A 26,149-nucleotide genomic window follows, 5' to 3' on the forward strand; every position below is an offset into this window, starting at 1 on the left:
AGCTGGATAGCAGGATTTAAAGTTGCAAATCCCTTTTTGTGAATGCTCTATGTGTGTTGCTTCCTTCCCTGGTCCCACAGTTATTTAGTCCCAAATAAACACACAGAGGTTTACATTAATCATAAACTGGTTGGCCTAGTAGCTCAGGCTTCTTATTAATTCTTATAACTTATATTAACTCATAATTCTTGTCTATGTTAGCCACGTGGTTTGGTACCTTTTTTAGCAAGGCAGTCACATCTTGCTCACTCTGGGTTTGGCTTCTTCTCTGTCTGGATGATGACTGTTTACTGAAACTTCGCTCTTCCCAGAATTCTCGTTGCCCTGCCTATACTTTCTGCCTGGCTACTGGCCAATCAGCATTTATTTAAAATACAAGTGACAGGGTACAGACCATTGTCCCAGAGCACTGTTAGACACAGCCAGAATTTTCTATAATTAAATCAAGAAATGAACCCTAATGGCTATAAGTAATATTGGTGCTGCTGCTGAATGTGAGTACCTTCAATGATGATAGGAGCAAAGTCAAAGATGTATGCTATATAAAAGGAAGACCAGATGGACAGTGCAATCGTAATTTATATACTTCAGAAACATGAAATGATAAAGATCATTGAAGTTTCTAGTATATAAGTACACCTGAGACCTCCAGTCCTAAGTGATTATCCCAGACAATTAACTTTACAATTTTAATCATCAACTGATAAGCATTCCTTTCCTTTTGCTCTAATGAGTTAAGAATCCCCCTCCCCAAAATATCTTAATTCTGTTCTAGTCCTATCTTAAATGGCTGTTCACTGTATTTTACATTTTTCATCAATAAAATAACCCATTTCCTGTAACTTTAGCATATCATCAATGTTAAGAAAAAGGAATACACAGAAAACATTTGAGCTTTGGTGATGAAGCAATTTCTTTACAAGAGAAAGCTTTCCCATGGATGTTTTCACAAAGGGCCACACTTTTCCTATTATAGCCTTTCTCAGACTGGGTTCTTTGAGTGAATGGAGCCTTCTAGAAAACAATTTGAACGATTTATTTCTTAATCCTCTTAAGGATAATACATCAGTAGTAGCTTTCTGAATTAACTCATGCCATCTCTGCTGCAGCCTTCACGGGAGGCATAACAGGGGAGCTGTTAGCTATGTGTCTTGATGGAGCTGAGCAGATGAGTTCCTGCCCCCAAATGAGAGGGAAAGCAGTTGTGTTGCTTTGTCATGGGAAGTTACTAGATGGCGGTATTTAGTGGTATATTGACAGTCATCTTGCATTCACCTTTGATGCCTTTCAAAGGATGTTAAGTATACTTTACTTGTATTGCAATCCCTTAGTTTGATAATTGATGTTTATATTCTATAATTTGTGAGAGAATTGTTTGGAAATTAACAAATTAAGGCAACATGTTAAAATTTATAAAATTTATTTTGGAACTTGTTTATGTTTCTGTTTAGTGGAAGCCAATTCTCACCTTCCATCATGTGGGTTCCAGGAATTGAACTTAGGCTATTAGGCTTGGAAGCAAGTGTCTTTACTCACTGAGCCATCTTGTTGACCCCAAAGATATGTTTTAAAGTAAAATTTCTAGGCCAATGGGTATAACCTTTTAAAAAGTAAGTGACATTGCCATATTTCTCTCCAGAAATGGGGGCTGTTTTGGAAGCTCTTGATCAGCACATAAAGAGTTGTAGATGAAGTAATACTTTGTTTCCGTGAAAATAGCACAAAGAAATAGATCAAAGTATAAAAACCACAAAGATATTATTCCATGCTGCTGTAGAAACAAATATTAGGAGGAGCCTTGAAAAGTTTTTTATATTTTTATTTTTACTGTTGTCTTACAGGAATGAAGTAAACAGGGCCTTTTACATTCCTTTTGTATGCTAGGCAAGTGCTCTGTTACTGAACTTTATCTCCAGGCCCTAGAAGCAAATTTTAAAGTCTAGCTATGTGCAAATGGTTAAGTAAATTATGCCTGTTAATACCATTATAAGTCTTAAATATCTTCGTTTTGTAACTCTTGTGTCATTGTTCATTGAAGGAAGCAGAGTTCAAAACTAATATTGCATTAAAACTAGGCATAGTGATGCACATTTGTATTCCCAGCACTTGGCTGGTAAAGGCAGAAAGATCAGTAATTCAAGGTCATCCTCAGCTACATAGCAAGTTCAGAACCAGCCTAGAGTACTTACAGAAACACGACTCAAAGAATGCAAAACATTATGCATGTAACAAAAGAAGAGAAAATAAATACAGAAGGATAATAAGACGTATCTGTTAAGGCAGTAGATGATGGGGTGGATTTTCCCTTGAGCCATATGTTACATTAATATTTGATGTGAGATGTCCTTCTGTGTATGTGTTATTTTTATTGGCTAATGAATAAAGCTGTTTTGGCCAATGGCTTAGCAGAATATAGCTAGGCTGAAGGAGATATATATATATATAGAGAGAGAGTAAGCAGAGTCAAGGAGACACCATGCAGTGGCTGAAGGAGAAAGATGCCAGTGAGAACCTTACCCAGTAAGCCACAGCCTTGTGGCGATACTCAGATGAATAGAAATGGGTTAATTTAAGATATAAGATCTAGCTAGAAATACTCCTGAGTCATTGGCCGAACAATGTTGTAATTAATATAGTTTCTGTATGATTATTCGGGCCTGGGTGTCTGGGAAACAAACAAACAGTCTCCGCCTATAAATTTTAGAATTTTTTGAAAAGAATTTATATAAATATTTATGCCACAAGATGGGATATGAAAAAAAATGAGTTAAGATTTCAACCCAGAGGCCAGCATTTCCCTAAAATAGAAGGCACAAGCCTATCACGTTTTCCATGTGTTCTTCATTTTAGGGGTTAAAGAATAATGGTTAGTGTCAAACTGGAATTTAGACTAGTCCAAAGAGAACAATCTCAGGAAACAAAGCATACTTATTATGGTTTATTCAGTATTTTGGAAAAAAAATTATCAAAGAGGTTGAAAGTTGCATAGAAAAGTATGTTTTCCTTCCTGTAGAGTATTTTAGTGTTATATAGCATAGTTATATCACATTTGTAGCTTAGGTTTTCTGTCCTGCCAGCCAGGTCCCTAAATAACTACACTGAGTCTTGTTATTAATTACAAATGCTTGGCCAATAGCTTAGGCTTGTTACTAACTAGGTTACATTTTAAGTTAGCCCATTTCTATTCCTTTACTTGTTGCCACGTGGCTCATGGCTTGTTACCTCATTTTGTACACATTCTGTTTCCACTGTGTCAGCTGGCAATTCCTGAGGCTCAGCCCTTCTTCTTCCCAGCATCCTCCAAATCTGGATACCCCAGCCAGTCTCTCCTACCCAGCTGTAGACCAGTCAGCTCTTTATTAATCAATGGGAGCAATATGTATTTACAGTGTACAAAGATTGTTCCATAGCACACTTACAATGGTGTGACCTTTTGTATATATGTAAACATAACATGCTATTAAAGGTCATTCCATGTTTATCAAAATAATATATACACTTTTAGTTCCAAAGTAATCTAGATATTTTGAGCATTTAAACACAGATGTGTAAAAACTTGATTCAGATTGAGAGTTTGAAATTTCTTAATGCTGTTACTAGAAATTGATGTTGGGCTTTAATCAAATAGATGCTAATTAGGAAATTTATACTCTGGTCTTAAGTTTTTAACAGTTTAACCTGAGAGATACAAAAAGAATTTGTTATGCGTAGTATAGGTAATATACTTTTAGCCTTGAACCAGAAAACAATTATAGTAAGCACAGAGTGAATTCTTTATATTCTTAAAAAGTGTTTTTCTTCCTCTTCTTTAACATGGCTTGTATAATGTCTTTGAATCTGCACTTTTCATGAATCTGGTACCTGAATTAACTGAGATGAGAATTGATTCAGTAACAGTAAACACTGTTAGCAAAGACCTGCTGATAAAACTGGTTTTCTTGGTTATCTTTATTTCCTAGGGTGACTGTTAGAAAAACTCTTTCCAGACCATGTTTGGAATTTGAGTTCAAAACAGATTGTTCATTTTAATTGCCTGGCTTGACTTGGTTCAGAGTGACTCTTAGTTGAGGGTGGAGGATCCAGCTAGGTATGTCTAAAGAACTCTAGAGTGGATCCTAATTCCTTGGAAGGTCTCTGAGCCCATTTGCTTAAAGAAGTCTGTTTTAGTGAGTAAGTACATATTAGGCATTTGGCCCATTCTGGCATTTTAAAAGTTGGAAAAATCTTTCATTTTCCCAAAAGAGGAACCCTATGCAATGGAGTTGAATATTGAGCAATTTTTTATTTTTATGTTCTCATGCCTCTTCAGGAAACAAGTAGGGTTTGTTTGTTTGCTTGCTTGTTTTCATTAGTATGTTAGAGCTTTGGAGCCCTCAGAACACATAATTCTTAAACATAATCTCTCTCTCTCTCTCTCTCTCTCTCTCTCTCTCTCTCTCTCTCTCTCTCACACACACACACACACACACACACACACACACACACACGGGCCGGGAGGGAAGGAGGGAGGGAGGATATCTTAGTATTGAGGATGAACAGGCTTGGTACAGCTTTTAAATAGAGGCTTTTTACTCTTGAAAGCTATATTTTCCTTCTAGCTGTATGTACTACAGGATTTTTTTTTGTAGCCTTATGTAATTCACATACAAAGAGTTGGGGGGTTTTCTTCTGATTTTGTCATTAAATGCTTCCAGTTTTTGGTTTTTTGTTTGTTTTGTTGATTCAGGTTGCCACTTTATAGCCAAGGCTGTCCTAGAACCAGAGCTCCTCCTGCCTTAGCTTCTCAAATGCTGAGTTCGCAGGTGTATGCTATTACATCCAGATTTGGATAATATTTTAAAAGTGAAAGTTGCTACTAGAATTGAGCAATCTTGTCTTTTTGTAGGTCAATAGTGGCATACCAACCAGCTGGAGACAACAGCCACACCTTTGATGTCACAGCCATGTTCAAATCTATTGGAATCTTCCTTGGGATCTTCAGTGGATCTTTTGCAATGGGTGCTGCTACAGGAGTGGTGACAGCTTTAATATCCTTTTATTCTAGTTACTTTTTCTTCTTAACCTACTGAGGTAGTTCAATGAGGCATGGTTTTTCCAAGTTCATGACTAGAATTGCTTTTATAGTTACCAATCTTTTAACTAAGAAGTTGTTCTGAAAACATGAAACAAAAATCTTTGTTAATATGTAACTTATTGAATTCCATTGTTTTACATAGGCTCAGTGTCTTAAAACGTGTGTGGGGAGCAGGGTCTCATGTAACTCAAGCCGGCCTTGAATTTACTATGGAGATGAAGATGACTGGGAAGTTCTGATCCTCCTGTGTCTTCCTTCCAAGTGCTAGGAGTATAGGCATACACCACCATACCCAGTTTATGCATTGTTTAGGCAAGGCTTCTGCCAACTGAACTATATCCCTATCCCTTATCCCCTCTTTGTTTTTCATATATATAATGCCTGTATGCCTATTTGGCCTATATGTATGTCTGTGCCCTATGCGCATACATGATGCCTACAGAGGCCAGAAGAGCTTGTTGGGTCTCTTGAAACTGGAGCCACTGGGGGCGTGGGTGATTGCAACTGAATCCAGAGATAGCCTTTTCTCTACCCCCTACCCCCTTTCTTGAGACTGGATCTTATTATGGTAGCCCAGGTTGCCCTCAAATTCATGATCTTCCTGTGTTAGCCTACTGAGTGCTAGAATTGCTGTCATGTACCACGATGCTAAAACTGCCCCTTAACTGTCACTGTAAGAGACAAAGCTAGCCCTTTGAGGACAATTTTTTTTTATTGAGAAAAGGAGAAAAAAAAAAACAAGTTTTCACCTCCTCCCAGCCTCCCATTTCCCTCCCCCTCCTCCCATCCTTCTCCCCATCCCCCCACTCCTTTCCCCCTCCCTCTCCAGTCCAAAGAGCAGTCAGGGTTTCTGCCTTGTGATAAGTCCTAGGTTTGAGGACAATTTTTAAAGTTATTGGTTAAATTGGAGTAAAGTAAATAGACTCCCCAAAGTCTTTGTGTATTCTGTGTGACTGACCTACCATCTTTGTCACTCGTGTCTCCTTGCTTGATAGAACAAACAGAAAATGTGTGGTTCCTGGGTGAGCACATATATGTGTTCATCCTGCCTTTCTTCCACCCTTCCTTCCTTCCTTCCTTCCTTCCTTCCTTCCTTCCTTCCTTCCTTCCTTCCTTCTTTTATTTTTTTAAAACAATCTTTTCTCATTTTACATACCAATCCCAGTTCATCCTGCCTTTCTTGATTACAACTTTCTTTTATTCGCCAGCACCCTGGCCTGGGAGTCCAAAGGACCTGAGCTGTCACAAGAAATACAGGGCAAATGATGATTATATTCATTCGGAAGACATTTGCTGATGCCTGCTATATTCCAGATGCTGTATTCTTGGAATCAAAATTAAGACAAACATGGCTCCTGCCTTGCAGACACAAATATGATAGTGGTTTTCACTTTTGAACCCTGGATCTCAGTGTAGGAAATATTGAGTAGGACTGGATGAGATCTGAAGTTTCTAGCTATAATTTTTTTATTTTATTTATTTGTACGTATGAGTGTATGACACGTGTGCAGGTGTCCCCAGAAGCCAGCAGAGGACATTGAATCCCCTAGAGCTGAGTTATGGATGGTTGTCAGCCACCCTCACAATCCAGCTGAGGCCATTTAGATGAACATTGAGTAACCATTGAACTGCCTCTCTAGTTTCATCCAGCTCTGTCTTTTAATACAGTCTCATGTAAAACATGTGTGATTCTTCTTCTTCTTCTCCTCCTCCTCTTCCTCCTTCTCCTCCTCCTCCTTCTTCTTTTTTAAGTTTTTTTCAAGACAAGATTTTTCTGTAGCTTTGGTTCCTGTCCTGGAACAAGCTCTTGTAGACCAGGCTGGCCTTGAACTCAGAGATCCGCCTGCCTCTGCCTCCCAAATGCTGGGATTAAAGTTGTGCGCCACCATTCCTGACTATCATTCATGGCTTTTTAATTGCTGAGCTGAGGCATAGAGGGCAGTAAAAGGGCTTTGAAGGGAACCAGTATAGGCTTTATCTCTTCTCTGGTACAGGGTCCTCAGGGCTAGGAAGTGTATCTTGTGTGTTATTTGTTACGGTGCTAGTTCATGAACTGGCTCTATATTCTAGCCCTAGACCTATTACAACTTGGCACCTGACATGCACATTTTTTGGTTACCATAAAGGAGTGAAGTGCCTCAGTTTCTTCATCATGGCATGAATGCTTTATAGTACAGATGAGTTAAAAGATCAAATAAATGTGTAATTCCATGGAAGTTATATGTTTTTATAAATGCTAATTGTTGTAGTTATGGAAGCTGTCTTGCTTTGGGCCACAGCTTAATAGAGTTTTGGCATGGTTGTGTCTCAGTGTGCTGCTCTTGTTTCTGTCTCTTATTATGTCTTTTCCGGCAGAGTATAGCATACCTATAAATCAGTAGGAACATCTAATTTGTGAGGTTTCCTCACTGATAGGAGGGCAGCTCCATAAAGTCCCATTCTAAGAATTCTTTACCGTTTTCCTTTGTGCCTTTTGTGTTAGAGAGGGTCAAGAGCCCTTCCCTAACTTCCCTAACTACCTTGAATTGGCTATTAATTTACTAGTTATATTTGTGTGTTATTATATGGTTTTGTTACCAAGCTTAACAGTCTTACGTAACAAAGTTCACCAAGTTGAGGGAGTTCCAGTTGCTGGAGACGGGTCTTTTCTTCTTGATGTCCTGGAGCACCTTCCTTTTGGCCGAAGCCTGGGGTTTCACAGGTAGGTCACTGTCTATGAGGAGTGACTTAGAGAACTCCTCTCCCAAGTGAACCAACCTCCTTTAGTGTTTGAACATACTCATTATGCTTGGGAGTCAGGCCAGAGGTTCAAATGTAAAAAAGATTTTCAGTGCAAGAAATTGATTCCTCCCAACAAAATAAGTCAAAGTAAATGAAAGTGTCAACATTATGCATGGAATCTTATTCTGTAAAATAGGAGATTTAGTATACAATTTAGGGGCCCTCCTTTTCCGTGAACTGACATCTCTGTCTTTGCAGGTGTGGTGGCAGTGTTGTTCTGTGGCATTACACAGGCACATTATACATACAACAATTTGTCCACAGAGTCTCAGCATAGAACAAAGCAGGTAAGAGAGACTTTAGAGTTGGTGAATAAAATTTTCCCCCTCTTAGCAAAACAAAAGGTTTTATTTTTCAACTTAAATATCTGTGATCATTTCAAACTGATGGCTTCTCTTCCCCTGACACTAAAATTGGATGGGGGCCGGGCATTGGTGGCGCACGCCTTTAATCCCAGCACTCAGGAGGCAGAGGCAGGCAGATCTCTGGGAGTTCGGGGCCAGCCTGGTCTCCAAGAGCTAGTTCCGGGATAAGCACCAAAGCTACAGAGAAACCCTGTCTCGAAAAACAAACAAACAAATAAATAATGGATGGGACTGGAAGGGTGTAGAGTAGTCTAGGGCGGCAGTTGGGCAGCAGAATAACCAGAGACTGTTTGAGCTGGACTTTGGAAACTAGTCAGTTGGTTTCCCATCTCCTCATATCTTCCTAATCCAGTGGCTGCTAAGAGGAACAATTTGAAGCCACACTCTGACTTGGTCAGAGTTCCTGCTGTGAAGTGTAGAAAAGGTTAACCTGTCTGGATCTGCTAAACCACACAGGGACTAAGCTTCCTGCGCTCTTCATCCTGTAGTACTGCTGCTCCAAGAGCCTTAAGGGGGACTGTCATTGACTGGGCACTGTGTGAACAGTCTACCTGAAAAAATTCTGAAGGAATTGGGTGTATCATTTTCCGGTCTTAGGAGATATAGAAGGCTGATTAATAAACAAAGTGTATAGGAACTAGGAACTTGCAGTTTTGCAGAAGGCTAGAAAAGGTGAGTTGAGTCTAGAAAGGAACAATGGTAAAGCAAAATAGCAGTCTCTCTCTCTTTCTCGCACATGCATCCCATGCTTTCCCTAACACTGCAAAAGAAATTAGGCTCCCCTTCGGGAACATTTACATGGAGGTTACACTGAATATAGAGCAGTAAAATAGCCAGGGGTTTGGTCGTTTTTAGATGGCAAGGTAGACATAAAAACAGCAAGCTAAGAGCTTACAGCCTTGTTGGTGATATGCAACTTGCACGCAGAAAATACACATAACCACTAGGAATCATATAGTATGGGCTTGAGTCTGTATAGTACAGAACATCTGGGGAGAGACTAAACAGTTTGAGGCTTGAGGAGATGGATGTTATCATAGTAGAAACGGTGCATCTAAAAGATGGGCAGGATTTGGAATAGCCTAGTGGAAGCATAGGTTAAATTTGGCCTTGACTATTTTGTGAACTAGAATGTTCTTATAATATGAAATGGTTAGGAGAATATTCTGTAAGGCTATTTGGAACTCAATTTTAGTGTCCCTTACCAAAGTTTTCTCAAGCCAGAGTTAACACTCATCTTTTAATGTATGTATAGCCTATGCAGTTTGTGTACTAAACAGTTCAAGATGAGTTGTGATAGAAACTTTGTGCCTGCAGCACCTAAAATGTTTACTTTCTGGCACCTCTCGGGGTTTGGGAATTAGAGCTGAGCCTCTGGATGCACTGTGGCTCTGAACACTGATTCTACTGTTTTCTGGCTGTGTGATCAGGAAGAGGTTAGAGAATTCCACCGTGTTTTTGTTTTTTCCTCCTAAATGGAGATATAATGCTACTTTCAGCCCGAGTCATGAGATTAAAATGTCATAGTGTACATGGAGTCATTGCTTAGTATGGTGATACTAAGTAATACTAAGGCCTATAGTAATAAGAAAAAAGACTGTACTTACAGCCATTAAACACACAAATAAGAATAAGAGTATGTTGTCATTCAGAGAAACATATATGCCTATTTTAATGTTTGTTCTTATTTTTGGTAATAGTCAATTCTGGTTTTTTGTGAAGTTTTGGGGACTGAACCCAGGGTCTCTTATTTGGTGGGCAAATGTTCTTCTACCATTGAGTTATATCCTCAGACCTTCCAATTCTGCTTTAAAAGCTATTTCTAACTCTGATTTTGAAAAGAGTAAGTAAGCCAGATGTGTGATGTATGCCTATAATAAAAATGCTTGGGAGCTGGGGAGGTGGCTCGGTAGGTAAAAGTGCTTGCTGCGCAAGTGTGGGGACCTGAGTTCAGATCTCTAGGATGCATGTGAAAGTTGAATGCGTAATGTGAATGTCTGTAATCCTAGTGTTCCTAAAAGAAGATGGCAGTAGAGACAAGAACATCACCGGAAGCCTGACAGTCAGCTAGCCTGCTAGCTGCAGCAAAAACAAAACCAATCAACAGAGAGACCCTGTCTCAGACAAAGTGGAAGGCAAGAACTAACCCCTGAGATTGACACCTGACCACGTACATTTTGTGACACAAACCTTTATATCCACAACACAGCACATACACACAAACACGTGTACTTAGAAGGAAGCAGAATACTGTGGAATTCAAGGTCATCCAAAGCTACAAAGTAAAACTTTGCTCCAGAATTCCCCTCCAAACAACAACAAAAAGTGAAAACACCAACTAATCTGCCCAAAGCCCTAGAGCTAGCAAGTAAGGCAGGTGTGGTTTAAGCACAGGCAGTTAGACTCCTTAGCTCAGGTTTCTTATCTTTCCTATTGTTGTGGGGCAGGTGACTCCTGGGAAAGGTCAAGGGAGCGTAGAGCTTAGGGAGAACCTTCACTTCACTGGAAAATTCTTGTCTGCCCATGTGAAAGGGTAGACCTTCGTAGGCATCAGGGGCTGCTGCTGAGTTCATACTCCATAGAGAAGCACTGTTGTTAGAAGTCTTAGCCTATAAAACAAGAAGCTAATCACTCTGCCAGGGCAAAAGAAGTTGAACTGTGTTTTGTAGCCTGTAGGAGAAAGTATCTTGAAACTCAGTTTAAGTAAGGTCCACTGGGTGGGAATGAGAAATGGGCATGAAGGGCTGGCTGCTTAGGTTTCAGAGTCATGTGTAGAAATGATGAAAGCTAGGCTAGGGCGTTCAAAAGGAAACATTGGCTTTGGGGAAGAATGAGCGATGATGAGGCCTGTGAGAGGAGCTGATAGGAACGTGAGGGCACACCATTTCTGGCCCTTTCTGTGGCTTTGAAAATATTGTCTCTACATGTACTCCCCTCCGGGTCACATGATTTTAGGTATATATATGAGCTTTACATATTTAAAATATCTGCTCATTTTTTTAGTGTGACATTTACTTACTGGAACCTTTTAAATTTCATTTCAGTTGTTTGAGCTTCTCAATTTCTTAGCGGAGAATTTCATCTTTTCCTACATGGGACTGACGCTGTTCACCTTCCAAAACCATGTCTTCAACCCAACATTTGTAGTAGGAGCATTTGTATCCTTTATCTAATGTGTCTGTTTGGAAAATGATTTTAATTGAGTTCTTCATGTGGTTTCCGGCATGTAGTTGATAAAATACTTAAATGTAATTTTTTTCTTGAGAAATCAAGGATATAAATTGTTTTTTCTCAGTTCCATTCTAATCATTTTTCCTGTTCTATTTCTATTTGGGTTTATTGCACAAAAATGTTGACAGATTGCAGTGACAGAGGTCTCTCCTACCCTGCTGACCTCAAAGGTAAAGTATTTGTCTCTCGCTAGGCATGGCAGTACCTAACTATAATCCCTGTGAAGATACGAGTACCTGAAATGTCAGATCTTCTTGACACGCCCATTTCTCAAAATCCAATTTGAAAATGGAGCAGTGGAGTAGCTTGAGAACCAGCTGCTTCCCTAGGAAAACCCTGACTTCCATCTCCAGCATAGCACAATAGAAGGAAGAAAAACTGTTGTCTGTTACTAAAGGAGAGAGAGAAACCTTGACTATGGGGAAGTGTTAGAGTCTGTACCGTAAGGCAACGTGTCAAATATGAGGAAGGTTGAATAAGGTCACATCTTTTTCTCTGTTTCATATAAATGAACACTTTTATCTTTAGAGCAAACTTAAGGAGCTGACAAAGTGTCTCTGACGGTAAAGATGCTTGTCACCGTGCCTGACAATCTTAGTTCATTCCTTGGGACCCATGTGATAGAATTTGAGAACTGACTTGTGCAAGTTGGCTTCTGACCTCCACATGAATAAATAAATGTAATAAAATAAATAACAAAGAGTGAAACCAGGGGCTGGAGAGAAGGCTCAGAGGTTAAGAGCACTGGTTGCTCTTCTAGAGGTTCTGAATTCAATTCCCAGAAACCACATGGTGGCTCACAACCATCTGTAATGAGGTCTTTACATGGTGCCCTCTTCTAGCCTGCAAGCATACATACAGACAGAACACTGTATGCATAATACATAGATAAATCTCTTTTTAAAAAGTAAGAGCAACTTGAAAGAAGAATTTGAGAATATGAAAGCTATCCTCATGGCAAGATGGGACAGGTGGACTCTGAAGTATATAGAGAGGCCTTGGCCTCTGCTCAGAGCAGCTTCCCCAGCGAGTGAAGGAAAGGTGGTGAGAAAGTGGAGCTCCTAGCTGATAGCTTCTGTTTTATAAAGTAGGAAGTGATAGTGCCTGCTGAGAGTTGAGTGGTGTACAAGTTCTTTGTTGTGTAAGAAATAAGCTGGAAACTTAGCATTCTTTACCTCACACAGTATCTGGGGACTAGGAATCCTGGAATATCTTAGCTGAGTGATTCTGGCTCCATAGCCTCTCAGGAGGTTACAGTGCTGGTAAGGCGCTCAGGATTTATCTGGGGCTGGAGGAACCATGCCAACCTCACTCATGGCTGTCATCAGAAAGGACCATATTTCTGTAGGACATATCTATAGGGGAAGTTTCCCAGAGTGAGTGAGCTGAAAGTCCAAGATGGAAGGCAAGGTGCCCTTTATAGAGCAGTTGTTGGAAGTGAAATCTCATCATCACTTCTGCTGTATCTGCTGGTCATACAGACCAACCGTGGTACAGCGTGAGTGGGAATCACACTCCCTAACAGGTGGCAGGGGTCATTAGGGACCATCTTGGAGGGCTGGCTCCCACAGATAAGTTTGGGGGAAGGCAGAGAGAAAGTTTATCAAGTAGGCATGGCGAGTTAGGGGAGAGTTGACCAAAAGATTGCAACATGACTGCTGAGCATTAAATGCGGACCAATTTGACTAAGAAACAGGTATTTGTAAGATACCAATCTTCCATGTCATGTGAGTCTGACCAGGAAGATTAGTGGTAAGCACAGAAAAAAAGACACAGTGGGTCCATTGAGGTTTATGGTTTTGCCGAGTGAATATGGTGGAAACAGAAAAGAACAAAGTAGATGTAGGCTGTGGAGAAGAAGGGAAGCGAGAAGAAGCGGGCTGGCCATCAGAGGCAGGACTAGCGTGGTCTTTGGACTGAAGAGCCAGATAGCTGGAAAAGTGGAAGGAAAGAGTGTGGTCAGGGAAATGAATGCTTAAATAAGTGGTTTTCAAAAGAAGCAGTAAAAACACTTAAGAATCAAGATTCTGACAGGGAGCAGTAAAAGTTCTAAAAAAAAATTTTAAACCATACAAGATCTATGTTAGAAAGTGAGATTTTATTGAAATGCTATTCTATAGTCTTACAGCAAAACAACAAAGTCCTGTCAATAAGAGGAGCATCTTAGCTGGAAGACAAGTGCTGAGTTCAGCCGCTCTAGCACTCGTCACTATTAAAATTTTTTTGAGTAGCCACAGTACTTTAATCTGTAGTAGTTAGCCTAGAAATAAGGTTAAATAATTCCAAAGTTTCTGAGTTTGTTAGAATTTGAGATTATCAAGAAAGAATCTATGAAAATGATTTTTAACAAGGTCAAAGCTGTCCTGTCTCTAGGTTATATTTGCTTTCGTGTGACAGTGACTCAAATTGACCCAGGTTTAAATGAGTAAAATGAGACAGAAGTTTATTTTTTATGTAAAAGTTTGAGTTTGTGTGACTATGGAATTGTTATGAACTCGGGCAGGCTTGGCACTGTTCTCTGCAGGGAGTTGCCTGCATTCTTGTGGTCCATGGCAACCTGACCCTTTGCCTCCTAATTATCTTTAAGGGCACTGCCCAGAAGTGTACATACCGCTTGCACATAACAAGGCTGGCAACACCTACCTGCACGGGAAGCTAAGACTCATACTCTATCTGGGATGCCTGTCAAAAATTGGGACTAAAAGGGAGGAGGGTCCTGTGCGCAGAAGAAAAGACTAGGCATGTGTTTGTGAAATCTAGCAGTGTTGCCACACACCTCCCATGCCTTTTTGCTGCTCTTACTTTTTCCTTTTTTAGTGGAATTACTTTCAAAGAAATTTTAGATTTTAGTGTCTTTATGTTTATGACAAGAATAATGAAGACAGCACAGAAAGCTGTCCTATACATCACGCCCAAGTTCCCCGTTAGCACCTGACATCAGCATAGTACATTCGTCACAAGGAAGGAAGCCTGTACTGGTCCATTAAGTCAAGTTCATGCTCATCCTGAGTCCCATGGCCTTCCTACAGCCTACTGTTGCTATATCAAGGTCCTAGCCAGGACAGCACATTGCATTTGCTGTGTAGATTTCTTTGGGTTCCATTTGACTGACAGTTTCTCAGTTGTTCCTTGATTTTAGTGAGCCCTGAAAAACTTGGGAATAGTGACTAGGTGTTTTGTAGAGTGTTTCTCAATTGAAGTTGTCTCGTGGTATCCCCAAGATGACACTGGGGTACACGTGTTTTTGGAGGAATGCTGGGGGGAAGTGAAGTGCTGTTGTCATCACCATGGAGACGGCACCGATTTCCTAACATTAATGTGCTGATGTTAGTTTAGTCACGTGGCTGCCAGGTTTCCCCATTGCAGGGTGGCTCCTGTTTCTCTATCTTGTCCTGCTTGGAAAAGAAGCCACCCCATGCAGCCCGCGTTTAGGGAGTGTGAAGTTAGGGTTCATCTCCCTGAGGACTAAATTTTTACAAAATGGTTTGTAATTCTTTACACAGAGATTCGTCTGTTCTCTGTCACTTGATGTTCTGTTCAGTTCTTTATTTCTAGTATTATTTATTTGAATAATGCATATTCATTGTCTTATATATTAGATTTTTTTATATTTATTTATTTATTATGTATACAATATTCTGTCTGTGTGTATGTCTGCAGGCCAGAAGAGGGCACCAGACCTCATTACAGATGGTTGTGAGCCATCATGTGGTTGCCGGGAATTGAACTCAGGACCTTTGGAAGAGCAGGCAGTGCTCTTAACCACTGAGCCATCTCTCCAGCCCCCTAGATTATTTACATTTTAAAAAATTTACTTTTTCAAACTGTCCTAGCTTTAGTCATCAGGAGCTTGTTTGGTAGCCCCCCACTTCTATTTGACATGCCATGTCATTGTGGTTTGGGGATTGGGGTTTTGTTTTTTAACATTTCCTTACTTTCTGGAAGTATAAGATGCTTCTGCTCATTTTGTGCACTTTATGACCAAGAACTGTCCATTTCTCCAAGGAATTCTGGTTCCTTTTATTGGGAAAGATGGTATTGGAAACCAAGATCTGGGTTTGGGTGTGCTCAGGGATACTGGTCTTCTAGACCAGTTCTTCTCTACCTATGGGTCATGATCCCTTTGCAGACCTAACAACGCTTTCACAGGGGTTACTCAAAACTATCAGAAAACATACATTTTTGTGTTACAATTCGTAACAGTACCAAAACTGCAGTTATGAAGTAGCAGCAAAAATAATTCTATATTTGGAAGTCACCACAACATAAGAAATTGTGTTAAAGGGTTGTAGCATTAAGGAAATGGAGAACACTGTTCTAGACCCTGTCCGTGGACAGAGGAAGGTGCTGTCCATGTATTTAGTAAGTCATGTACATAATACATCCAGCCATAAATATTTGTTTGTAACCATTGGCATCTCCTGTCATGAGTTTATACTGATGTCTCCAACTGTAACCTATTACCATCAACAGAGCACTGTTTCCCTTGTTGGTTAGTACACGTCCATTCAGTTATTTAGTTGTTCAGTTGCAGTATATGTAGATGTTCATGTGCTGCTTAAAGGTGGAGAAATGTTTGGAGAAATGCGTCATCAGGCGGTTTGGTCACTGTGAGCATCATACAATATATTTATGTAAACCTACATGATATAAATAAGTTATTTAAAGGAGCTTTTTGATTCAGTTAGGAGAGTTGATAAATATGAGATATATGGGGGCTGTTGCTGATTTAACAGCATGCTATTTCACAGGAAGCTTTTTTCTTTTTTTTTTTCTGGTTTTTTGAGACAGGGTTTCTCTGTGTAACAGCCCTAGCTGTCCTGGAACTAGCTCTTGTAGACCAGGCTGGCCTCAAAATCACAGAGATCCGCCTGCCTCTGCCTCCCAAGTGCTGGGGCTAAAGGCGTGCACCACCACCACCCGCTCACAGTAAACTTTTTTTACTCATGCCATGGGATATGTGTGGTTGTCTGAGAACAACTTTTAAGACTCAGTTCTCTCCTTCACTATGTGGGTCCCAGGAATTGACCTAAGGTTCTCAAGCTTAGCAGCAAACACCTTTACTTACTGAACCATCTCCCCAACTGGTGCAAACTTTTTGTTTGGTAAGTAGAAAGAATACACTAAAATAATGACAGAAAGTATATACTAGATATATAAATATATATAATATAGTAGATATGTAAAACCAATAACAATCACTTCTTACCAGCTATTGTGGACTACACATAATTGCATTGCTGTTCTTGTATATGGGGCAGCATAGTAGGTTTGTTTGTGCCAGCATCAGCATAGACATGTGAATAATGTTAATCTGTCATTAGACAAAAAGAATCTTTCACCTCCATTATAATTATATGGGACCACTGTGGTGTATGTACTCTTGGCTATATGACATTGCTAGCATTGTTGGTACTTCCCTGGAAAACAACTCCATCAACAAACATTCCATTTTCTCGTTTTTGTTCATTGAATTTTAGGTGAGGTCTCATGTATCTCAGGTTAGCCTCAAACCCATTGTTTATCCAAGGCCAACTTTCAACTCCTGCCCTCCTGCTTCTACCTCTTATGCCAAGGTAATCAGTATATAATTGTTACATGCACCCTTTTGCTGTTGGCCTTAGCCATTGCACTCTCTTTGAAAGGTGTTTGCATCAACACTCTTTCAACCACGCTGCTTTGCTTTTACTGTTCCATTTCCCTTTCTAGTCCTTTTAGGAAATGTAGTGGGGATGGCATTGTTTACCCTGCAGTACAATTTGTAATTCTAAAGCACGGTTTCTGAGACAATGAATGGGGAAAAAGACACCCAAACTGTTTCTTACTTAAGACCCATCTGACTTGACATGAAATCTGATCTTTTTGCAGGTTTCTGTGTACATTTCGTGAGACCCAGCAGGGCTTTGCAGGAGTTTCAATGGCATGAAGTGACTGAGCTGCCCTTTTTGTATTTTTAGGAAGGACTGGGCAGTTTTGCTGGCATGACTCTTCTTCCTCTCAACACTGCAGTGGAAATGATGTGTCTGTGCTGTTGATCATAAAGAAGGCCCTTTTTTATACATCTTTTTCTTCACTTTGTAAATCTACATGGTGGACATACGCTATCAAGTCTGGTAACAACTAGTCACGTGATTATTTTCATTTAAATTCATTTGAATGAAATAAAATTACACTGGCAGTTCCCTGGTCATAGTGACTGTATTCCAGCTGCTCTGTGGATATAGACCATTGTGACAGACAGCACTGTGTTAGACAGAGTGCTTGCTTGCCATCTCAAATGTGTAGCTTATATTCCCAGTAGTCAAAGCAATGATCCTTAACCTCTTAATGATTTTAGATTGCTATTTTCTTGGGAAGAGCTGCCAATATTTATCCCTTGTCTCTCTTACTTAATTTGGGCAGAAGAAGTAAGATTGGATCAAATTTTCAGCACATGATGATGTTTGCTGGTAAGTTGCAATTTCTTCTCTTTTCTACCCCCAAACTACCATTCGCGCTGCATATGCTAACTTCGATAGCTGAAGCTGGAGGTATTGTGTTGGAGACATTGACACTGAATCCTCAAATAGAAAACTTCTTACCATTTCCCTGTCTCTTTTGTGGGAACTTTTCACACTCCACTTCCAAATCTTCGGTTTCAAAATACACCATACAAAGTAAATAAGTTAAAGATGAATAATATTTTGCAGAAAAACCTGCAAGTGCATATTTATATCAGTTCTAGCCAATAACTGCCAAAAATCTACAAATAGCTTGCTTTTTTTTCTTTTGCTCAGTTCTAGGATTGAACCTAGTGCCTTAGGCATGCCAAGCGAACACTCTACCATTAAGATGCTATATTACCTATATCTATATTTCCCCAGCTTCTCCCCCTAAAAAAGTTTTGCTTTTGAAGATTGGGTCTAAGTTGTTCAGACACTGACTTTGAAATTACTGTATAGTTCAAGCAAGCCTTGAATTTATTTGTGACTTTCCTGCTTCAGCCTTCTGTGTAGCTGACCCACCACCAGACCTGCATTTGCCTGTCTCTCAGTGGACAAATGGGGCAGAGAAGCAAGGACCTGATAAAGCCCTTCTGTGGAAAATTCCTAAATGATAAAAAGAACAAACTTTTATTCACATAGTAGCATGGATGAGTCTTTGAAGTATTATGTTGAATGAAGGAAGTCAGTCTCAAAATTTGCATGTATGATTCTATTAATGTGATATATTTTTTAAGATTTTATTTCATTTTATGTATATGACTGTTCTAGCTGCATGTATGCCAGATGGTTGTGAGTCACCACGTGGGTGCTGGGAATTGAACTCAGGACCTCTGGAAGAGCAGCCAATGCTCTTAACTGCTGAGCCATCTCTCCAGCCTGATGTGGTATTTTTAAAAGACAAAATAATAGTGATGCAGAGCAGGCCGGGGTGATGAGGAACTGGGCTAGTGGGTAGCACAAAGTAATTTGGACAGGAAGAGTAAAATTTTAGCTCTGTTTTGATTGTGGCAATGGTTCCATTGTCAAAACATTATAAATTGAATTTACTATACATAAGTTACTAAATTTTAAAGAATTGTTAAGAGATCGAGCTGGATATGGTAGCATATGCATGCTGTCCCAGCATTTGTGTGACTGATGCAGGAGGACTGTAAATTTGAGACCAGCCTGAGCTACAGTAACAAGACCCTGTCTGAAAAGTCAAACAAGCAGAAAATCAATGAAAGTCAGTATTATATACTAACTCTGGCGGTCATTCTTTACATATGTTAAATATTTTATATTTGTCTATATGCTCTCAAGTTTTGAGGCTATGTTTTATGTCTCTGAGTTTATATAGTCTACATTGGTGAGGAGTTATTGAAGAAATTCTTCCGCTGTTTCCTATAGGCCTTCGTGGTGCAATGGCCTTTGCCTTGGCCATTCGCGATACTGCCACTTATGCTCGGCAAATGATGTTCAGCACCACACTTCTGATTGTGTTTTTTACTGTGTGGGTATTTGGTGGTGGCACTACTGCCATGTTGTCATGCTTGCATATAAGGTAAGTCGGAACTGGGGACCTCATTTTCATATTCCATGTTAATTCAGTTTACTTTTATTTTTAGTCATTAGAAGATTTTAAGCTTTGTCAAATCTTTTCATTTCTTTTCCTTCTTAAAAAGTGCATAGCATAATATAGAAATGTAACATGATTAATAGAAACCCAGGGCAGAAAGGGGTTCCACCTGAATGTCAGAAAAGCAAAACAGCCAGCCACTGACTCTTATCTGTACCTCAGTCTGAAATGGCGATGCTGCATCCAGGAATCTCGGAATGAGACTGTGTGAGAGCTGTCTCCTCCCCTCTTGTAATCCTCTCTAGGGCTGGGATTAAAGGCATGCACCACGACCTCCCGGTTTCTATGGCAAACCACTGTGGTTACTGGGGTTAAAGGTGTGTGCCACCAATGCCTGGTCTGTAAGGCTGAGCAGTGCAGCTGTTTTACTCTCTGATCTTCAGGCCAGCTTTAGTTATTAAAATACACATGAAAAGCATTATTACTACTCTGAAGGTTAGCAGTCCAGACCTTTGCTTTGCATTTCCGCAATGGGCAACACTGAAGTGCTCTGCAGACTGGTTTTGAGATGTGATGACAGAAGAAAACGTGTACAGCGTGAGCATTTGCCCTGCTAAATATCATGTTATTTCAGTAACAGCATATATCCTGCTTGCTTTAACCAAATTCCTGTTGTAATTTTGTATTGTTTTTAGGCTTTAGCTATTTCCATCTGAGGGTTTTGCTGTCACTACTAACAAATGAATGCTCGAAGCCACCGTGCCCTTGTTTAATTATTTCTTTAGGATGCATTTTCGGAAGGGGGATTGATTAAGCCATAAGATACACATGTATTTAAGGCTTTTGGTCAGATTACCAAATTCAATCCATCGGCATTGTGTAAGAGTCCAGTTCACCAAACTCTAATCAGTACTAGACATTATTCCTTTCATCTTTCCAGTCAGCACCATTTCTGACCTCACAAACCTACCAAGGCCAAAGTGATGTAGTCATGGTCTTCAGTGTGTACTGCTTAATGTATTCAGTTTGAAAGCTCTTTTGTATCTCGAGTTCTGCATTTGTTTCCATGGATACAGCAGCTTGTGTCTGAAGTCTTTGTGGATTGCGGTTCTGTGTTTGGCTGAAATGTCATAGATGTTAAGAGCTACCAAGCTTCCAGGATATATGGGCCTCATTTGAAAAAACAATGTTTCACCTAATAAGAGAATCTGTCATTTGCTTCTTTTTACTTTCTATTATGCCTTTTATTCAAAGACAAGCTAACCCTTAATTACACAGTAAATGTTGTTAATGTCTTAATCTCTCTTTACTATTCAAATCCCTTCTAATTTTTGTGTTATTTCTGTGTATAGTAGATAATATAGTACAGCATATGCTTTTATACATCCAGTAATGTTCTTATAATCCTACTTACCACTTGTAAGAGGACTTGACATTTATTAAGCACCTACTATGTGCCAGGCATTCTGTTAAGTGTGTTTAGTAACCATAGTAACTATTTTCTAAAAAATACAGGCTTTAAAGAGTTGTTAATTGCCCAATATTCTACAAATAATTAAGTGGTAGACAGCGGAACTTCTGTTCCTTGCTCCTTCAGACATGATTCATCAAGAAATGAGTGGTAAATTTTGAAAAGAGTAAACTGCTTTCTTTTCTCAAAAGCTTGGAACTGAAGACTCTTGCAAGGAGAGTCAAACCAGTGTGAGCTAGCTTAGAAGAACTAGAACTCATCAGTGGAAAATCAGTTTGTTCCCCTCACTGCCCTCTACTCGCAGCAAACAAAAGTCCCATCCTTACCATCCTCCTCCAGAGAGAAAAGAAATCCCACCTCTGTCACTAGATTTGAAAGCTCCTTGCCTGGCCCCATCTTGCCTACTTTCCAGCACAGTTGGAGGCTTAATCATATCCACTGCCCTGTAGTTTTAGACTACTCCTTAGTTTCTTGTTTTATTGCAGTGTTTGGGCCTGCTTGTGAACAGAGATTATATGTTAATTTTTAAATGTTTTAATTAATTGAAATAGAAGTGTATCACTTTCCTCCCTCTAATCCCTCTCAGGTACCTTCCTTAAACCCCTCCCATCTCCCTCCACTCTCAAGTGAGGCTATATATTTTTATAGTCCTTACTGGGTACTTTATTGAATGTAGTGAATCAGACTAGCATGTCAAGTAGTTATGAAACATATAGTCTTAATTTTTATATTTTAATTCACATTGTTGCTTTAACTTTTAAACATGTATTGACTTAAAATGATATTTATCACATTTACTTAATAGTTATATCACATATCTTTCATGTTCTCTATTTTAACTATTAGTAAATTCTTAATAATTAGCATAAATAGAAAATTTCAGTACTTTTAAGGCATTTACTATTCTGTAATTATTATTAGTTTATCTTTTTATTAGCATTTAAAGCCTAGAAAGTTTTTTCCTTCCTAGCAATATTAGGGAGTAAAGGTGAAGGCTGTGTTTTAAGCACCTCTTCTCTTCTACCTATTTAGTGGTGTAATTTTGAAGCTGCTGAGTTGGGACTGTTGAAGATTTGTGTACCCATCAATTTAACCTTTGCATTCTTGGTCCTTCCTTCTTAATTTTGGGCAAGGCCTTTGATCGTTCAGAGCCTCAGTTTCTCCATGTGTAGCATGCCTCCCATTCCCTGGAGTTGTGAGGATTTAGCGAGCTAGAATCTGCACAGCTCTATACAACATTTCAAGTGTGTCTTCTATGCAGTCACTCACTAAGTATTTATTGAGCACTCACAGTTTGGTGGACACTCCTTGTTTCAACTTCCAACTCACTAGTTCTTAGCAGATTATTTTGTCTTCTTGGAGGATAATTAACAATATTTGGAGACATTGCTGACAGTCACCACTAGGAGAAGGGACTGCCATTGCTATCTAGTAGGTCAGCACTCTGTTTAGCATCCTACAGGGCACAGACTTGGCTACTGTCTAGACTTGCAATTAAAGAATTATCTGACCCCAAATATCAGTAGTGCTAAAATGAAGTAACCTTATTCAAAAGGACAGTGACAATAAAAAGATAGAAAAGATCTATATTCCCATTTTGTTAGAAAAGTGATAAAAGAAAAACATAGTAAATAAATAAATGACCGTGACAGTTTTAGATGATACTAAATGTGATGGAAATTAAGATGTTGTGATTGTGACTGGGAATGTGGTATATATGATACGAAGAAGCCAGGGAAGGCCTCTTGGGAAAGTTATATTTGAGCTCAGTCTGGCCGGTTCAACGACGACCAGGAAGAGCAATCCAGACAGAGCAGTCCAGCAGCAAAGGCGCAAGGCAGAAACAGATGTGGCCTGTTTGACACAGAGAAAAGCTTACATGATGAGAGTGATCAAATGGTAAGTAGAGAAAAATAGGTGGACAAGACCCTAAAGGATCAGGGTTCTGAAAACTACCCGTGAAGGGCCAGAAGCAAAGCTTTTAGACTCCCTCAGTCACGTGATCTGCCTCAGCCACACAGATCTGGTGTCACAAGCAGCCACAGGTGATGTGGAATCACATTAGTACGGTTGTGTTCCAACAGGACCTTATTTACCACTGGATATACATGAGGGCTGTAGTTTGGCTCTCCTGTAGGGTCTTGTAGTATATAGTGAAGACTTTGGATTTGAAAATACAGTGGACATCTTGAGGATATTAAAGCAAGGGAGTGACATGCTCTAATTTCTAGTGTAAAAAGATTATGTCCTCTCTTTCGGGAGCAGTGGCTCCCCAGTGAACGAATCAGCTTGCACCCTTTCACCTCGTTTCTGACAGTCACAGTTGGCACCCTGTCATTTAGCAAGCACACATGCTCTGCATTTCTTTGTCTCTGAGCCTTTGCTTGGCCTGGGATTCTCTTTCATTCTTAGGAACTGACAGAACCACCCTCCCCTTCCCCATTCTTTTTTCTTGGAGTTGCTGTGTAGCATTGGGTCTGTCTGTCACAGCAATTATCCAATTCATCCTTGTGATGCAGTATTTCTAGAAGAGCTACCCATTACTTAGCACTAGTGATGCATCAAGCACTTTAAAAGTTTCTCAGTACATTTTCTCATTTAATCCTTGCAGCAACACTTGGTGGTGATACTAGCTCCATTTTCTGTGTGACATAATTGCAGTCTTTAGGGCCACATAGCCTGATTGAGCTCACATAGCTAGAAATTACCCTGGATTAGTCCTGAGCTCATCCTGTCTTACCAGCAAACTCTGAGTCTGCTATAGTTGAATCTGTTTCTCCACTAGTCTGTGAGCTCCTTGAGGATAGGACCATGTTTGATTCATGTCTATGCCCTGTGCCTAACGCAGTGCCTGGCAAATAATAAGTGCTCTATAAATGTTTATTCCATTGGTTTTGGATAATGTGCCATTTGAATGTTTAAATGTTCTATCCTCTAGACCACTAGATGTCACTTGAGATGCATAAATGTGGTGAGAATCCACTGTGCCTGGGAAGCTGTTAAACAGTGTCTGGCCATTTTTAACAAAGTGAAAATGAGTCTTTGTTTGAGTTTTCAATCTGGTCATGGTCATCGCTTTTCAAATACTTGACCGTGACTCCCTTGCATTCCAGATAGAGTTTTGTATCATTTTCCTCCTCTGAGTGTTATCTTTGCAGATGTTGTTACAGCTTCTTGTACTGCTGTGTTGTCTGTGCTATCTGTAGTTGGTAACTGAATTAATAAACATTTGAGCACCTATTGTATGTCAGGTACTATGCTAGACTCTGGGGATACAGAGATGAATTGAGACATGGCCTTTACCCTCAAGGAGTTCACAGTCTTTTTGGGGAGACGGACAGGTAAATAACTATACTGTGCTGTGAAGTGTGTTTAGAATAAGAACTCTGTGCTACAGAAGCACAAAGGAGAGGTAATTCTGTGTGAACAGCTCATAGAGCAGCTACTTTGGCACCTGACAAATGAGTAGAAAACTGAGGGTACTGAGGGAAGGAGGGGCATGAGCGAACAAAAGTATCGACTCTAGGAGCTGACAAGGGTCTGGGAGAGGAGGGTTAGAGTATGATAGGGCATATGGAAGAAATTGACTGGCAGAGGGGGGTGGAAAGGTAGGTTGGAGTAAAGGGTGGTCACTAGTGGGTACAAAGTTTCGGATGTCCTACAAAGTACTTTAGACGTGACAATCAGGGTTGTAAGTTGTTTTCAGAAGCTTCTGTGAAAACAGTGACCTAGAGAGTTCCATGCTATCCAGAGTTAACTCTCAGGGAGAGCCTGGCAGCTGGAAAGGCTTACTCAACAGAATCCATGAGTCAGGATAAGGGCTGAAACAGCGGGGATGGAAGGAGAGGAGGGCTGACAGGCAGGGCAGGAGAAAGAACAGAGTTGGCAAGTTCCAAGACTAGAGAGGAGACTCAGAACAGGCCAATGAAGTTGTTCCCTGGGATGCCCAAAGAAGGAATTTGATGTAGGTACATAGGAATTATGAGGAACCAAGGTTGATGTCCATCAATTACCCTGCAGTCCCCTTCGACTGGACCCCCTTCTGTCCTCTTAACAATATTTCCACGAGAGCCGTGCTCCAGCTGTGGTTGGAATCTTTCTAATCATTCTTACTGAGGAATTGGGGCAGTTTCTCTCCCTCATTACTTAGAGTGGACTGACATTCAGAGCAGAAATGCTGTTTTACTGAAACTGGTAAGTGGGATTTTAGGAATACAACATTTGCCCTGTTTGCCTTAGACCCAAGGCTGTTTCTAAAGAAAGTGGAAGGCCGTCAGAAATGTCCCCCACAATCTATAGAGAAAAGGGAACATTAACCATTTTGGAGCTTCTGTGTTGAGAAAAATATTTGCCTGACAGTGTACATATGTGAGTAGATCTTCTATTGGCTTCCAAAATCTCATTTGCTCTTTGTGTTTTTCCTTTAGGGTTGGTGTTGATTCAGACCAAGAACATTTGGTAAATATGTGCTTGTGTTGTCCCTGGCATTTCTGTTCAGTGTTCAGTCGTTTGGAAAGAAAACTGTCTCTCTTAGACTTCATGCCGCTTTTTAGATCCTGTTTTGTTTGCTTTTAACTGACATGCCTGACTTCTCACTACTCCATGAAACAGAACCATAGTTTAGACAGCAAGTGGCTATCAAGGGTGCCAGCTTTCCTATCTGTGGCCATCCTGGGGCTTTGCCATGGAGGAGAATAGGCTCTTCAGTGCGCCTGGGTGTTCCAGTGACTGCTCTGGCACGGGTAGCCTTTTTCCACTCTGGTTGCGCATGAAGGCTTGTCTCTGATGTCAGCCCCACTCCAGCTGCTCTTCCTGTGTAACTTTCAAATTGGATGACCAGCAGCTGCCCTTGAGAACTGTCTAGAATCTTCTGAATGTCCAGCTGATGCCCCTGCATGTTTGGGGGGTTACACTCTCTTAGCATAAGCCTCAACTTTTCCAATACAACGCCTCACTTCCTTCCTTCAGTGTGTCAGTTTCTCAGCCGCCCCTATGATCTGCAGACTTGTAGACCGAACACAGCAGAACTGTCTGCCCTCAGGAGACTGACCACCCTTTCTGATATTTTCCACCCTCTTTTGCAATGGTTTCTGAGCACCACTGAGTAAGTGGTTATCTAGTACACATTACATGAGGTTTTTGAAGATGGAAAATATCTTTTGAAACATAATTCCTATTATTTTC

General features: G+C 40.2%; 1 protein-coding gene across 11 annotated transcripts in view; it reads left to right on the plus strand.

The window, feature by feature from the left end:
• The window catches only part of Slc9a6 (solute carrier family 9 member A6), a 69,788-nt gene that overhangs the window by 32,310 nt on the left and 11,329 nt on the right, over positions 1 to 26,149 (plus strand). For 8 of the 11 annotated variants that reach the window (XM_075958419.1, XM_075958411.1, XM_075958412.1 and 5 more), the window contains 7 exons: positions 4,886 to 5,021; positions 7,664 to 7,775; positions 8,054 to 8,142; positions 11,265 to 11,378; positions 17,789 to 17,900; positions 19,326 to 19,479; positions 25,393 to 25,423. In XM_075958419.1, the coding sequence (XP_075814534.1) occupies positions 4,886 to 5,021; positions 7,664 to 7,775; positions 8,054 to 8,142; positions 11,265 to 11,378; positions 17,789 to 17,900; positions 19,326 to 19,479; positions 25,393 to 25,423 (748 nt within the window). Of the gene's footprint in view, positions 1 to 4,885; positions 5,033 to 7,663; positions 7,776 to 8,053; positions 8,143 to 11,264; positions 11,379 to 17,788; positions 17,901 to 19,325; positions 19,480 to 25,392; positions 25,424 to 26,149 lie in introns of all 11 variants that reach the window. The other 3 variants (XM_075958409.1, XM_075958414.1, XM_075958415.1) reach the window with 1 other exon arrangement.

This window comes from Microtus pennsylvanicus, chromosome X (genome assembly GCF_037038515.1).
Source record: "Microtus pennsylvanicus isolate mMicPen1 chromosome X, mMicPen1.hap1, whole genome shotgun sequence".
Classification (NCBI taxonomy): domain Eukaryota; kingdom Metazoa; phylum Chordata; class Mammalia; order Rodentia; family Cricetidae; genus Microtus; species Microtus pennsylvanicus.